The sequence below is a fragment of the Oxyura jamaicensis genome, chromosome 17 (genome assembly GCF_011077185.1).
Source record: "Oxyura jamaicensis isolate SHBP4307 breed ruddy duck chromosome 17, BPBGC_Ojam_1.0, whole genome shotgun sequence".
NCBI lineage: Eukaryota > Metazoa > Chordata > Aves > Anseriformes > Anatidae > Oxyura > Oxyura jamaicensis.
The window spans coordinates 11,694,064-11,709,115 of NC_048909.1; the positions used below are offsets into that span (position 1 = coordinate 11,694,064).

A 15,052-nucleotide genomic window follows, 5' to 3' on the forward strand; every position below is an offset into this window, starting at 1 on the left:
TATGAAGGAATAAATCTTCCTCCTTCACAAAAACAATAAATTGCACTTAAAACAGTTCCAGCTGTGATAGGAATGTTTCTATTTGGATGCTACATCTAAAACACAAACCATACGCACTATCACATGACATTAAAAACAATAATACATCAGTATTTAAGACAAGTGGTATTAAAGAGGTTTTGATCACAAACTCAGCAACTTAGCAATATCAGTCATTAAATTACAAAAACAGTCTGCCAACATTCAAAGACTTTGTTAAAATTGACACTGCAGGTTGATAATACTGTCTGCATAAATCTTTAGAGACATTTTTCATCCAACCGGATATATATCTAGTAGAGCTATAAATACACACACAAAAATAACCTCTTATTTTTTTTTTCCTGAAATCATAGGCTAATATGGTTTCAGTACCAAACGGTGTCAGTCAGTTGCAGGTCAGCAAGAACAAAGTGAAGCAGCTAGGCATTAAACAGCCGGTTGAAGTGGCTGTGCTCAACTGTAATAATACACATACTTTCTACCCTGCAGGCAAGTGCAGATGTTTACTGTCTATTGGCATAAGAGCTTCCTTGTATTATTAGTATTATTTAGTTCTCAGGGTATAATTTGTTTCTCCACAAATTCAGACTATGCCTAAGTATCTGAGAAAACTGCTTTAACAGAATTAGCAAGCACTGGGCAAATGAACCATGACATCAAAATTGTTAGTAATGACACCAGTTAGTATCACACACACATATATATGTGTGTATATATATATATACACACACACACACACATATATACAAACACACATTAAAAAAAATAAATCCAAATCCAAGGACTAAGTCTCAAATGCAGACTAAGCCACAGCTCTGGGGATGCTCCTGTATCTGCAAGCACAAGCCATAAATGCAAATCAGGAAAGCCTGCAAGAGCTTGAAACTGGCTTGTCCAAATAGACCTAGAACAACAGAGAGGAAATGGCAGGCACAGCAGCCTTGGCCGTATATATCAATGCTACAGTTCCTGTGGGTGCAACCTAACCTATTACCTGCCCTACTGAGAACTGTTTAAATATATATGTAGTTGACCAGCCCAGTACTCCAAGAATATTTTAATGTACCAATCAATTAAAAATGCTTGCACATGTATAGGGACAGATACATGAATGCAGACAACAAAACTGCTACTCATTCTGAGTGACACTTCACATCCTGTCATGGACTGAAAAAAAAAAAGAAAGAAAAAGGCCACAACAAGTGAAAAATCCTCATTCCCCACTCTAGGAAACAACTGTAATCAGAAGAGGCCCCACTTGTTCTTGGCAAACCAAGCAACTGGAGTTGTTATTCACATGTCCATTCAACCTAGAGTCTGCATCTTTTGCCATCATGAGAGCACCCAGCCCTTCCAAAGCTGTGCTTGCGTCTTTATCTCCTCAGAATGAAACATTCCATTGCTTTCAGTTTCAAACATTTTTAAAATTTATGTGTACTCCATTGCTACTTGAGGAAGAGTTAGAAAGAAACGACTCTTACTCTGGAACACAGGTAAGTTTATCTCTCTTCAAAGTTCCTAAATGTCAAACTGATACAGACCTTGGAAAGGGCTCATCAGCCTTAAGAGTGACATATTATGCACGTGGGAAGGACTTAACTAATGTCTTGGGGCTCTCAAGTCCTCCTTACACTTCAAAGCTGTGATAGTTTATCTGCATGCTGTACAAATGCAATGCAAGGATGATGAGTTGCTCAAAATTTTGCATCTCTATTCTTGAACAGAATCAAAATCCAATGACATCATACTGAACAAGCTGCTCCCATTTTCATTGTTTTGAATGGAGGTGCACGGGGGCAGCTATTGGACTGGATGATCTGCAGTGATCCCTTCTAACCTCACCTAGTCTGCGTTGTTTTCCATGGTGTTGCAGAGGTACATGTCCATTCTAAATTAGCTGCCTGTTCAGTCCCACTGCTTGAACCAAGTAAATTACATTCCTATAATTTAGTCAAACTAACACACAATACTGAAGTGATGACAATCCCACTGTCCAGAAGAGGTTTAAAGCCCCCCTCCTCCAACACATCCATCAAGTGAAGCAGGAAACATTTCCTACAGAAACGTTTCTGTAATAAGAATTCATAACTGGCCTTCAGTTTAGCTTAGCTTGATAGCAACTGTTGAAGCAATTCTTCCTTTGTGGAAGGAATTTTTTTATCCTTCCGTTGAAGGTGGTGACAAGCTTTATTCAGTATTCTTCCTTATTAGAAAAAGCATCTACCCATCATAGCTGTAGTTTTAGAGATTTTCTTTTTTTCTCATGCATATGATGATCAGCCAACACTAAGAACACAGGCTACTAATATCAGTTTTAACACAAGATGTGAAAGTGGGAATGGTTGTGCTTAGGATGGACATGGCTGCTATTTGTGTCCAAGGCTACTTTCTAACCTTTAATGAGTAGATGCGTGTTACAAAGAGGAAGAGAAATAACATGATTCCAAGGGGCTGGAGTTAAAGATGGACAGTATACCTGTCCATCCCAATAGCCTTCCAATAAGCCATTTCATGTTTCTTGGTCACCTGACACTGGTTTGAAGAGAGATTACACAGATGTATGAAAAATGTGGCCTTCAGAAATGATGAACAAGAACCTATCCATCAATACCACCAGTTGGCTTTTGTTTTGATCAAGAGCCTGAATAGGATAGATTTAAGACACTACTTTGAGACAGCCAATGGCTAGCGGCTAGTTCAGAGAACAACGTCTCATCACACTAAGATGCATATAATTCATGCCACAGTCTGACAATGACTACTCGTATACTGGCTATTTGTCCTGTTTTCCCAGCAGTTTCACATTATTGTGTGATAATTTGTCTTTTAGATAAGACAAACGTCAAAAAGAACTTCACACGCTTTGGTTCTTGTGGCTTGTGTCAAACAAAATTCAAATATAACTACCATGTTCCCTGCCTTCTACCTACACTCCAGGCTGCTCTTGTACAGTAAGTAGAGAGTAAACAACACATACATGACCCTAAAGCCTCAGTTACCATACCTAGGAGTCATAATAAAACAATATAATTTTGTCTGATCCCTCCTTCACCTCCTTTTGCTAGGTCTAATATTATTCCTACATGCCTGCATGACATGCCGGTTGACCACAGAAGTAAATACTCAAGAAGTGACAATACTGTTAAGGCACTTACTGCATACCTAAGGAATGAAGACAGGTCATTTTCTCTTGTGTTCAGATTCTGCCTGTCCTGTACAAGTAATATTATTTTAGGTTCAGTAGTTCCCAATGTGACCTGCATAACAGTTTGCATCTGACACATTAAACTATACCATAAAATTCAGACTGGAGGGGAGAGATAAGCCAATTGATATGGGATCTATGTTTCCTCCCTCCTCAAAACTATTCCAACATCCTGTTCCAGATAAAATAAATACCATGAAGCTAGTCTGATCCTTTTTTCTTTTCTGTCTAGCTTAAGCAGTCAGACTTTTGCTGTATGCCTTACAGTACTTTTGCTGCTTGTTAGTATTTGCTAGATGTCATCAACGCTGCTATTACAGGCAGAACTCCACACACACACTTCATAGCAATACTTTATTGCCACTGCTGTGGTTTTGCATCCTGACTAATCCCTAGGTCAGTTATAGTCAAGCTTTCTCCATTCTTCTTGATCTCTCTACTGCTCCATCTATAACGTCTTTTTATGTATTTCAGAATACCTAAATATGTGTTCGTTCAGGCTCTTCAAACAAGTTTTCTAATCAACATATGTATACACATGTATATTCAACTACTATCACACTATCATTTAATCATGTTAAATCATGCTAGAATAGCAGAAGTAAACCTCTGCAATACATTTAAAATCTGATATTCTAAAAGTTCAAAGCAAACTTTCCAGTTAGTTTTGTTTTAATTAAAGCCTGAGTTTTGCAGAACACTAGTACAGTCTTCAAAAACACCCACACAACAGAAATAAAAATACTACACTGAGAAACCTGTTTATGGAAAAAGGTGATGCTTCTGCTTTCTAAGAACATCCAAGCCCAAACAGTGCTTCCCCTAAAATTGATTCAAGGAGTCCACACAAGTGGTTACAACTTGCAGCAGAATAAGGATTACATGATACTTTGAGACTGATTGTTTTTTAAACCATAGCTAACCAGATAAGTAGAACAGAGTAAATGAATACTGTTTTTTGTTTTTGTTTTTCCCCAGAGACATTCTCAAAAAGAATTACAAGTTCTTGCAAAGACTCTGAGGTGGCACTTCCAGGTGTTTACTAAGGTTCACCCCATACATATTTAGGTGCAAAAATACTAAAGTACAAGTAGCCACTGGTTAATACTGCTTCTGCTCCTGTACTAATTAATGTTTAAAATATTGCTTCTTTTCTTGATCAGCCACTCTGACTGAGAATAAGAAGTAATCCTTTCAGTTAAGGCCTTGCATATTTTCTTAGGTGGAGAAATAAAGTCATTATATACCATGAAACTTTGCAAAAAAAAAAAAGTTTTACATTCAGACAGACTGAGGCAAAAGGCACAAATCACCAGATGTCATGCTTGGAAAGGGGAAATCATGACACACAAATGGTATTACAAAATAAATCAAGGATACAGAAATATTTCCACATAAAGAGCAAGAAATACCCTAATAAAGCCCAAATCTTCATATATAAAAAGCCTGGAAGCATCACTTTTTCATGAAAAACAGCAAACCCCTTCAAAACATTGTTTAAAATTGATTTTTGGCATAGAGGAAAGGGTTAAAAAAAATCAAGCTTTAATGATGAAATACTGTCCTTTAACAAAGCAAAAGATCTAATATGACTATTTCATCATAGAAAACTAGCTTCTTGGCAGTAAAACTTCATCCCGGTCCATTTAGAAAAAATATGTTTACTTGAAGCAATGAATTCTATTGTTGGTGTAAAAGCAGACAACAGTTAATTCTGATGCCAGCACAGGAATCTTTGTGTAGTCAGAAAGAAAATCAGGGCACGGGCTTCTGCCTCTAATGAGGAAATCTGCAGGTGCACTACAGAAACAGCATTCCAATAGTGGAGAAATACAATGTATTTTTGACTTTCAATTTTATGGAAGATTTGAAAGCTTGTATTTTCTTATAAAAAGTCCTTCTACTCAAAGATTCTTAATGCCAAAACAGTTTCCAAGTTTCTCTTAAAAAAAAATAAACGTGCAAGGACAGGTCAGAGAAAAGAAAACAGCACGTTCGTGTTACCTGATCTTTATAGAATAACCATTGTTCCTCAATGAATAAAACACAGCTCCATCATCTCAAGGACAGACTGCACTTGCACTGTCTGGAAAGACCTTGTCTACAAGCATTTTTTTTTTTAAGAATGAAAAACAAAATGAGTGATTTACATTATCAATTTTTTTTCTACATGGTGCACACTTGTAAAACAGCTCATGATATTAGTAACAGCAATTAACTTACCTGAATGCCACTTTGATTCAGGTACTTCAAATATAAGAAGCTCAGAATAAAGAATGCTTTTTACTTTGTTTTCAGCCTGAAGCTCTCATTCATTACCTACCTTTAGAATGCCACAAAAAGTAATGTTTCATTAACTGAGATAAGAAAACATACATGTGTCAAAGATGTAAGCATCACGAAATCAGGCCAAGCAAGCCAGAACAACATGGGATCTATAAAAATTAATCACCAATACTTCCAGCCACATTTTACCACTAGAAGCAGTGTTTGTGACATTCCTACAGAGCTCACAGATCTGTAAGAAAAGGTGAAGTAAGGAACAGTCTGTCTGTCTTCACTTCAAGTCAATGATGTCCTCATCATATAAAGAAGTCAGATGGAATGGATAGCTAGATGGTGAGCTCTCCTCTCTGTTTGGTACAGTATCAGGATCTGAACTAGTGGAAAGATGACGACTCTCAGAAAAGCTTTCAAAAGAAGTTGAGATTATTCTGCAAAGATGAAGACAAAAGTTACTGAGAAACAATACACAGGTAAGGGCAAGCAGGGTCAGTGGCTATTTCTGCATACAATCAAGTTATCCTAAAGGCAGAGACAAACCATTAAAACTAAATTTCTCTGTTTTACTCTGCTTCCACACCAGGCTAGCACTGAACCAGAGCCTTGATAACAACTCATATTAAAACAAAGATTACATACATCAGATTATTGCCCAAAGGTAATGTTAATGAATGCTCCCCTCCATATAATTTTCAAATAGTGAAATAAAGTTTTACATTGCAGCAGATTGAAAAAAAACAACAACTTAGTCTACTGTATCTTGGCTGAATTCTGCTGCTCCTTATCACAAATGCAGGTTATAAAAGCAATGAAAAAAACAGAACGGCAGGGGGTCTGGTAAGCAAAGCCAAACAGACATATGCAATAGTGTTTCGTTGCAAAATTTATTTTGGAGGTAATGAGGCACGAGGATATGAAGAAAACAGCGAGTCTGCACAGTGCAGATGCAGTAGGCCTAATGACCATCTCAACTATACCAGGTCCCCAAAAAGTCCCATTTAGTCTTGCTTTGCTCATAATATGTCTTTAGCAAGAGGTATAACCATTTCAGTACTATTCAGATACTCTAATACATAGTAGGATGAAATTCACATTAGTATACAAGGGCCTCAGTCAGTCTACAGCGAACTAAGATTAGAGTTAAAAGGTTGAGAAACAACCAATTCCTGAAATACTTACAGTCTAACTTAGGTTATTTTCTAAAGCCCATGTATTTACCTGTCACTACTAGTTGACCTTACCGCTCCCTGCTTGGGATCTGACTGTCTTCGAGGAGCCTTTTTTTGCTTCTGTGCACCTTCCGTCTTGGGAATAGGCTCATCCAAAAGGCCTCAATAAATGAATAAAAGTCTTAATACTCTCAAAAGGAAATAAGACATTCACAAAAACAGAATATGGTTACTTTATCATAGAATCATCATAGAATGGCTTGTGTTGGAAGGGATCTTAAAGATCATCTAAGTCCAACCCCCCTGCCATAGACAGGGATGCCACCCATTGCCAGGTAGATATAAAAACCATTATATAGATATGCCAGGTAGATATAAAAACCTATGTATCCCTATTTGTTTCCCCAGTTTATATTTCAAGCATTGCAAAAAAAAAACGCCTTTTCCTGTTGGCCAGTTGCTCCTATTACATTTACAGACTAATTAACACAGAGAAAGAAGCTCCTTTAACCAACAAAAATTCAAGCCTCTCTCTTCATTCCTTAGCTTTATTTCAACCAGTGGACCTGCTAGGGTAGGTACCCCGGGTCCCTGTTATTCCTGACTGTTGTAAGTTTATCCTGCAGCCTAAGACAATTTCTTTCTGTTATCAGGGGGGCCAATTGCCCTTGAAAGAGGCTAGCCAATTGCCTCTGGTTTCTGAAGTCACGTCCAATATATTTTTTTTTTTCTTCATTGCATTTCAAAAGTTGGTCCAAAAATTCCATAGGGGTTTCTTTTGCACCTTGTTGGAACAAGTTCTCAATTCCTAATTTAACCAGATTTCGGTATAGCCATTCATAATTTCCGGGGTGATTAGGGTCTCAGATGGGACCCTAATCACCCCGGAAATTATGCCATTTATTTCTACCATTAGATCAGGTTGCCCAAGGCCCCATCCAGCCTTGCCTTGAACACCTCCAGGGATGGGGCATTGACTTCTCTTGGCAACATGTTCCAGTGCCTCACTACCCTTACAGTGAAGCATTTCCTCCTAATACCTAGTCTAAATCTATCTTCTTTTAGTTTAAGACCATTCCCTGCATCCTATCATTATTTACCCGAGTGAAGAGTCCTTCTCCACCTTTTTTACAAGACCCCTTTAATTACTGAAAGGTCACAGTGAGGTCCTCCCTGGAACCTTCTCTCCTCCAGGCTGAACAACCCCAGCTCTCTCAGCCTTTCTTCACAGGAGAGGTGCTCCAGTCCTCTGAGCATCTTTGTAGCCCTCTGTTGTACTTGCACTAACAGGTCCAAATCTTTCTTGTGCTATCACATAATTTGACCAGACGCTATCTAGAGTATCTGCAAATAACATTTTCACACTGATTTGTTTCTTTGTACTAATTATTTATGAACACTGGTTGCATATCACTAATCTGACTGTGAATGTCCAAAAAATAGAAATTACATACTTGGTAATTGATATATATACAGAAGAACAAGGGAAGTTTACCTAGCAATTCTTTACGTGTTCTGCTTGCAATTTCTTTAATTTCCATACGAGATAAGGATAGTGAGTGAGTAACAGGAAGAGAGGTAACACCACTAGATGTTGGAGTAGTGATGACTTTGGGAGTCAAAGGTGACTTCAGAGGTCGTTCAATGCTTCGCCCAACCAGATTACTGAGAGGAATTTTGTACAGGTTTTTGCCCAGAACTTCACCTGAAATGTAGAAGGAAAAAAGAATGTTACACTTTCATACCATTATCAGTTTTAAATATTTCTAATGAAAAGCTATACAGAAAAGGTATAAACATTATGTGGGGTACTTTTTAACCCAAGTAACAAAGATCTTCCTTGTACTGTATCTTTCTATATAAATAAGCTAGGAGGAGGAAGAAATACAACCACATTTTGCAGACCGACAAGTTGGCTTACTGAGAAAAAGCATATTGACTGATCTTAAAAAACTGAAATTCTGATTCCTTTCTCTTTTCCCCTTCTGTCAACAGTGCAGCAGCAGATTTAAATACAGCTAAATGAACAAGATCCACATACATCTTGCATCATCTAGTTGGCGTTCCCTTGTTTCTCCATTATTTTTCCCTTGTAGATTGTTCACAGATCATGTTGCACCCAATTTACTGTGCATTTATTAACTTTAAATTTATTAACTCTTTTGAGACTAGAAATACTTATTGCCCTTAGTTTGCATTAGTTTAATTAGCCATTGACAGCTTAGCTGTTTATAAATGAAAGGAATGGAATATGTGAAGTCTGAAAGTTTTCCCACAATTTTATACCTCTTTTTGCTTTATAGTCTTGGCCATATTGCCAAAGACTCATTAAGCTAGTGAAGCTTAATTCTTCCCCTCCTGCAGAAATGATTTCTTCAAAACAGTGCTGCTATGCATTCAGAAGAGATACTATGGGGCAAAAGCTCAGCCAGGTGCTTCAGATCTGTGGATAAAAAGGTTTCCATCTTCCAGACTCTCAGCCATGAAAACAAAATCTTTTACCCGATCAATTTCATTTTACTAAAGATAATAATCGAAGCTTCAAGCTGCCTGAAAACCATGTTACCTTCTGAAGAAGAAAGAGGACATTCTGGCATTTCATAAGCCGTCGGTGTTTGAGGAGAACTCCTTGAACTCATTTCCTTAGAACTGCTATGAGATGATCCCCTTACTGCAGCAGTAGCTTTAAAATAAATATCTGACTGAAATCACAAAGAACTCATCATTAGTACAGCAAAACTTTTAAACATTTGCTGAATAAGAGCTCAAATGTTTGTCTACTATGTTCTATTGCCACTGTTGCTGTATTGCTGCTAAGTCAACTAGAGCTGGTCACAGAAAGGCTATCTCACTGTAAATGGGGAGAACTGCGATGTTCAGAAGAGCATTTGCCCCATAAATAATCAAATACTTCAGCTCTGCATTACTGCAAGGACAGTTAGATGAATTCTGATTCTCATTGCACTCACTATAAGCTAAGAGCACACAGATTAACAGTTAATGCAAATCAGAAAATGTGTCAGTTTTGGTTTGGATTGGGCTTCAGCAACTCTTTATGTGAATTAGGTCCCAACACCTCACAAATAGTCAAACATGCTTTTCTCTTGTCTTACCCTTGATGCTACAAGTTGAAGCTCAGGCACAACTGCTGTGTGGACTAAGTTTCCATTCACCACTAATCGGATCTCAATGGAATCAGTAGTGAAGGCAAGGATATAAGGGAAAGCACAGACTGCAATGAAACAAAAATTATTTGCCAAGGAAGAATGATTAATGTAAATGTTTCTCAGATGCTCCCTGAAAACAATTCTTGAGTATCTGACTTACTCTGGTATCTCCCCTTCCTATGACAAGGTTTGTCTACTATACTGACAGACATTCAGATACAACAAGCCTGAAGAAAACTTCACTCTCCATGCCTGGCAAAATGTAAATTGAATGGAAAATGAAAAACAGAAAAAAGAAAGGAAAAAAAAAAGTTTATCAGAGGAAAAACTTGGCCCGAATGTTCCACTTATTAATGATACCATATGCAGAACCGTAGCTGAAGTGGCATCATGAATGCAACACACTTATAGAATCACAGAATCATCTAGGTTGAAAAAAAACTTTCAAGTCCAACAATCAACCTGACCTACCAAGTTCCATCACTAAACCATGTCCCTTGGTGCTATGTCAACACCTCCCTCAAATATCTCCAGGGATAGGGATTCCACCACTTCCCTGGGCAGTCCATTCTAATAGTTAACCACCCTCTCCATGAAGAAATTCTTATTTATAAGAATTTATTAATCCATATTTATTAAATTTTAATATATTAAATATAGATTTATGTATGTTAAATTATTTTTGAATTTATATTTATTCTTATATATTCTTAGCACACATGCTGCAATTCCACCAACAGCCGAGTGCAAGGCTAAATAGTAATGAAAAAAGGGTAAAAAGAGGTATGTTCTTACCAACAGCATAAGGAACTTGATTCCAGCTAAAGTGAAAGTCATAAGCCGATGACTGGACGAGTGGAGAACCTCCATTAAAAGGATACACCTTTCTATATTGGCAAACATCTGTAACAAAAAAAGGAAAAAAGAAGCCTCCAATGTCTTACAGCGCAAATGACGAGCACCAACATTATAGGTAGATTTTACAGAAGTGTCGATAATACACAGGTAAATATCAAACAGTTATGTACAAGTCCCTCTATATCTAAACAGATCGTAAGGGAAATGTGCTTCCTTTGTGAATACATTTACAAGATAAAAATAAGAGAGCTACATTTTAATAACTTGTCAGATTTCACAAAGTAAGTATTATTCTGTTTCAATAATCATCAGCTCCTTACTTTGTCTATGGATAGAGAAATAGGTAAGAACATTTCTGAAAGTGACGTAAGCAGAGCTGTACCCCTCTAAGAACTACCCTTCAAGCAGCCACATACTAGCACAGTTTGTATTCTTTGAAGATTGTAATACACATGGGATACTACAGATATCAAGATTTCATTAATCATATAACTTGTGAATCTACTACCTCTCTATTTTTAGGTAAAATCCTATTTTTTTTTTCTGTAATTGGTGTCCTTAGACTGAAACTAACTTTATATCGACAACTGCAAAAAGAAAGGTCTTGTTTGAAATCCAAACTTAGAACACTCATGTGTTTTCATGCTTGTTCCATGATGATACTTTCATAATTGTAAAACTGTCACAAGACCAAAAGAGGTTTCCCTGTGACAGGGCCCTACAAATAAGGATTCAAGTTGCTGCAACCCTGTGCAACAGGCTTTAGGATCTTAGGATCAACCAAGTTTGTTAGCTTTGGCTCTGTGATGAGCCTATTAGAGTAGAACTGATTCTGCACAGAAATACAGGTTTGGGAATTCACGCTACTCTGTCACAGACCTTTTAGTTCTGAAGCAATGCTGAGTGAACCAAAACTAGGTAGGATCTTTTAAACTACCAGAACCAATGAGGCCTCACAGAGCATAGAAAGATACACTTTAGAGACTTTTTCCCTGTGGTACCAATCTAACAGCCAATGCTAGAATACGTAGATGTATTTATCCTGTTTCCATCAACGTTCACTTTGGAAAGGCAAATAGGACATGCTATCTGAAACAGGAAGTTGTGCTTTGTCCTTCAGCATCACCTCATAAAGGATGTTTCATAGTCATAACTTTGATTTTCCTGAGGACTGAAAGCAAAACTACATGTGTACTGCACAGAAGAGCATATGCATATTAAATCTAAGACTGATTTATAAAAAGAGATTAAGAGAATTACAATTAAAAAATGTGACAGCACAAAGAAGTGTGCAGAAGGAAAGAAAGCACAATGACAGAATAGGAAAGCACAAAGAAGAAAGGGGGTGGAATAAGAAAATGTACATGTCCTGGAAACACCTAGTGTGTGACTAGGTAAAGAGTAAGATAGATCTGAAGAAACAGGACTTTTTTGAGTAAGGTGGTAATGTCTGTCCAATTACACACACTGCAGTAAAACAGTACTTCCATTTCTAGTCCTAATATGCACTTAAATTGAAAAAAATGTATTTTGAAATACTTTCCATTAAACACTGATCTTTTCAAATACAGATCTAAACTCCAATGAAGAAAAAATTACATATTGAGATACTATCATTTCCAGTCTTCCCTAGCTACTTACAGTTGTAACATAGCAGTAGGCCAGCTTCGCCATCTTCATATACATCAATAGCTGCAACAAAATTAACCTGCAATGATAATGGGAAAGGGTAATGATCAGGCAGATGGGATGCTGATGTTACTATGACCAGGTTTTGACTAAGAAGCAATCAAATCGGTGCACAATTACAGATAAAAGAAAAAAAAAATACTCTTTCTCTCTTGTGATTCATTTTCAGGATGCTGATAGGATGGAAATCAATTTCTTTTGGATTAAATGCTGTATTTCAGTAATGCATATTCAATTCTGTACCTTCATAAATATATACCTACAGTATAAAGTGATACAAACGTACCTAACTTACTTGGCAATATAAATTTTGGGAAATGGAGTTATTTCAGGATAGCTTTGAATTAACATGCTATGCTAAAAATGGCATTTATTTCCAAAAAGTGAAATCTAAAAAGCTCCACTGAAAATCATGACCAGCAGAAAGATCGAAAATGCCAATTACTAGATCAAAACCACTAACAGGTACATTGATTGATGTGGATGTACTTCAAGAATTACTGAATAAGCTGTATTTAGAAACTGAGAACCACTGCTGGATAAACTAAAATATTTTTGCATAGCATAGGCTACTTACATTCTCATATTTTAATCCTGTATTTGTCCTTTACAATTAAATTAAAAGTAAAACAAGACACCAATAAGAAGTAGTATATACATTCAGAAAATGAGACCTCCCTGATGAAATACTTAAGACTGGATTAGACAAATGTCTCCTAGACCACACTATTTGCTACTTGCGCAGCGCTGGAGATTGACTACATGAACAGCAGTTCTTTGGCTTTCCTTTGTGCAATCAAGTAGGTGTTCTCTTGATTTAAGACAAATATAGAGCAAGAACTGTTAAACAGACCTGGAAGCTTATATATATCTTTACAAAACACATTTTGATCCATCCTTTGTAGCAACTGAAAAACATTTCTGCTTTGTGACCTGTGGAAATGATTTGGTGACCAATTTCAACAACACAAAAATCACCGGCACAGCTCTAATTAACTTCCTGCTTTGTCTGTGTTCTCAAAGGAAATAAGGGTTACTGGGGAGGAGAAAAGAGGGGGGCGGTTCTTCTCTGTCCACATTCTTTAATTGTATTTCCTTCTCATCCAGATTAAAATAGATTCCCATCGCTTAAAGCTGTATTGCCAGTGCTAGGAGTACCAACCCTCTTCATCATCAAATTTGAATAAAAATAGAGATGATTTAAAAACAAAACAAAACAAACAAACAACAACAACAAAAAATCAACAAGAAGCGTCAAATGAAAAGAGATGTCCTTTATATCATTATGAGCAGAGAAGTCAACAGAATGAAAGAGTAACCCTGTAAAAGGTTCTTTTTTTTTTTTTTTTAAATTACATTTAAAGCTATACATCCACATCCGTATTAAGAAATTATTAGAGGTATCTGATTTTCAAAGATGCTGAAGATCATTATCTTCCCAGCAGTAGGAAATATTTGAACTCTTTTCCAAAAAATCAGGATGTTTACTTAAATCCCAACTCTATGTCCTAGTTAGTAAGATACGGTTAATGTATTACTTGGCTGGCCAGCAGTTTAGAACTAAAAGATAAAAACACAAATATTTCAGCTTTAGTACATGCAAATAGGCAAATCTGAATGAGATAATGGTGGCCAAAACCTGTAATTATTTTGCTGCAACCTCCTAAAGAAGAAAACACTGAGACCATGAAGAAAAGACAGAAATCAAAATATTGACTAAGAAAGGATAAAAATGGCTTTGCATTTATACCGACAGCAATATTCCAGAGCTTGATACACAGCCTCTGTCCTAATGTGCCATACCTTATAACTACCTCTCTTAGCAGTGATTATCACACATTCCAAAAGGAAAAAATGCCTCTGAGTACCCTAAAGTAGAAGTTACAAAAGTCAAAAGTAAAGGAGACATGAGGATCTCTATAAATGCTGCTCCCAGGAAGTCAGCACAGCATGGACCAATTCTGCAAGAAAATAGTTTAAATGCTAGAAACTTACTTTGTTGGCTTCAACATGATGCAGTCTGTAGGACTCCCCAGTACTTTCATTAACTAAATCAAACTGATGCCGATATGCCACACAGATCATATTGTCACTGTCTCCAGTAGGTCCATCCACCAGTGTCATAACTACTGGAGGGTCAGAAAGGCATATTTCCTATAAGATAAATAATAGTTTTATTCTCCTTTTCAGGCTCTTAGTGTGAATATTGCATTACTCCATGAATTTACAGTGATGTACTCTAAGCAGAGAAACATGATACAGAACAAAATGACAATTTAAGAAGTCTGAAATATTTCTTTGGCACATATATGATGGATCTCCATCATATTGCTTCTCACTTGCATCTGTCTGGAGGCTCCAGAAGATAAAATGCATGTTCTTAGCCTTTTTCCCCCACTAGCTGAGTGCTGCCCAGTCTGTAAAAGTAATTAGTGATTAGATTACACATACCCGGATGTACTGGAACTCGTCTACTGGAGATTCAGGTAATGATAGCAGAGAGCTGCTGGTTAAACTGTTGCATGGATTGTATTTCTTTGTGATGAGAAGTAGTTTGTTCCGAATAGCCACAACAATCCTGAGTTCACTGCCATGGTGAGTATTAATGGCATATAAATGGCAGCCTAAGAAAAAAAAAA

The 15,052-nt window shown here is 36.9% G+C and overlaps 1 protein-coding gene across 15 annotated transcripts in view; it reads right to left on the bottom strand.

The window, feature by feature from the left end:
• Positions 1–3,459: 3,459 nt before the first annotated feature.
• The window catches only part of GARNL3 (GTPase activating Rap/RanGAP domain like 3), a 57,624-nt gene continuing 46,031 nt past the window's right edge, over positions 3,460–15,052 (bottom strand). For 14 of the 15 annotated variants that reach the window (XM_035341831.1, XM_035341830.1, XM_035341843.1 and 11 more), the window contains 9 exons: positions 14,865–15,037; positions 14,409–14,567; positions 12,366–12,432; positions 10,662–10,769; positions 9,813–9,931; positions 9,266–9,401; positions 8,195–8,404; positions 6,749–6,860; positions 3,460–5,961 (listed from right to left, as the gene is read on the bottom strand). In XM_035341831.1, coding sequence (XP_035197722.1) covers positions 5,805–5,961; positions 6,749–6,860; positions 8,195–8,404; positions 9,266–9,401; positions 9,813–9,931; positions 10,662–10,769; positions 12,366–12,432; positions 14,409–14,567; positions 14,865–15,037 — 1,241 coding nt within the window. In that variant the 3' untranslated portion in view covers positions 3,460–5,804. The remainder of the gene's footprint in view (positions 5,962–6,748; positions 6,861–8,194; positions 8,405–9,265; positions 9,402–9,812; positions 9,932–10,661; positions 10,770–12,365; positions 12,433–14,408; positions 14,568–14,864; positions 15,038–15,052) is intronic. The other variant, XM_035341846.1, reaches the window with a different exon arrangement.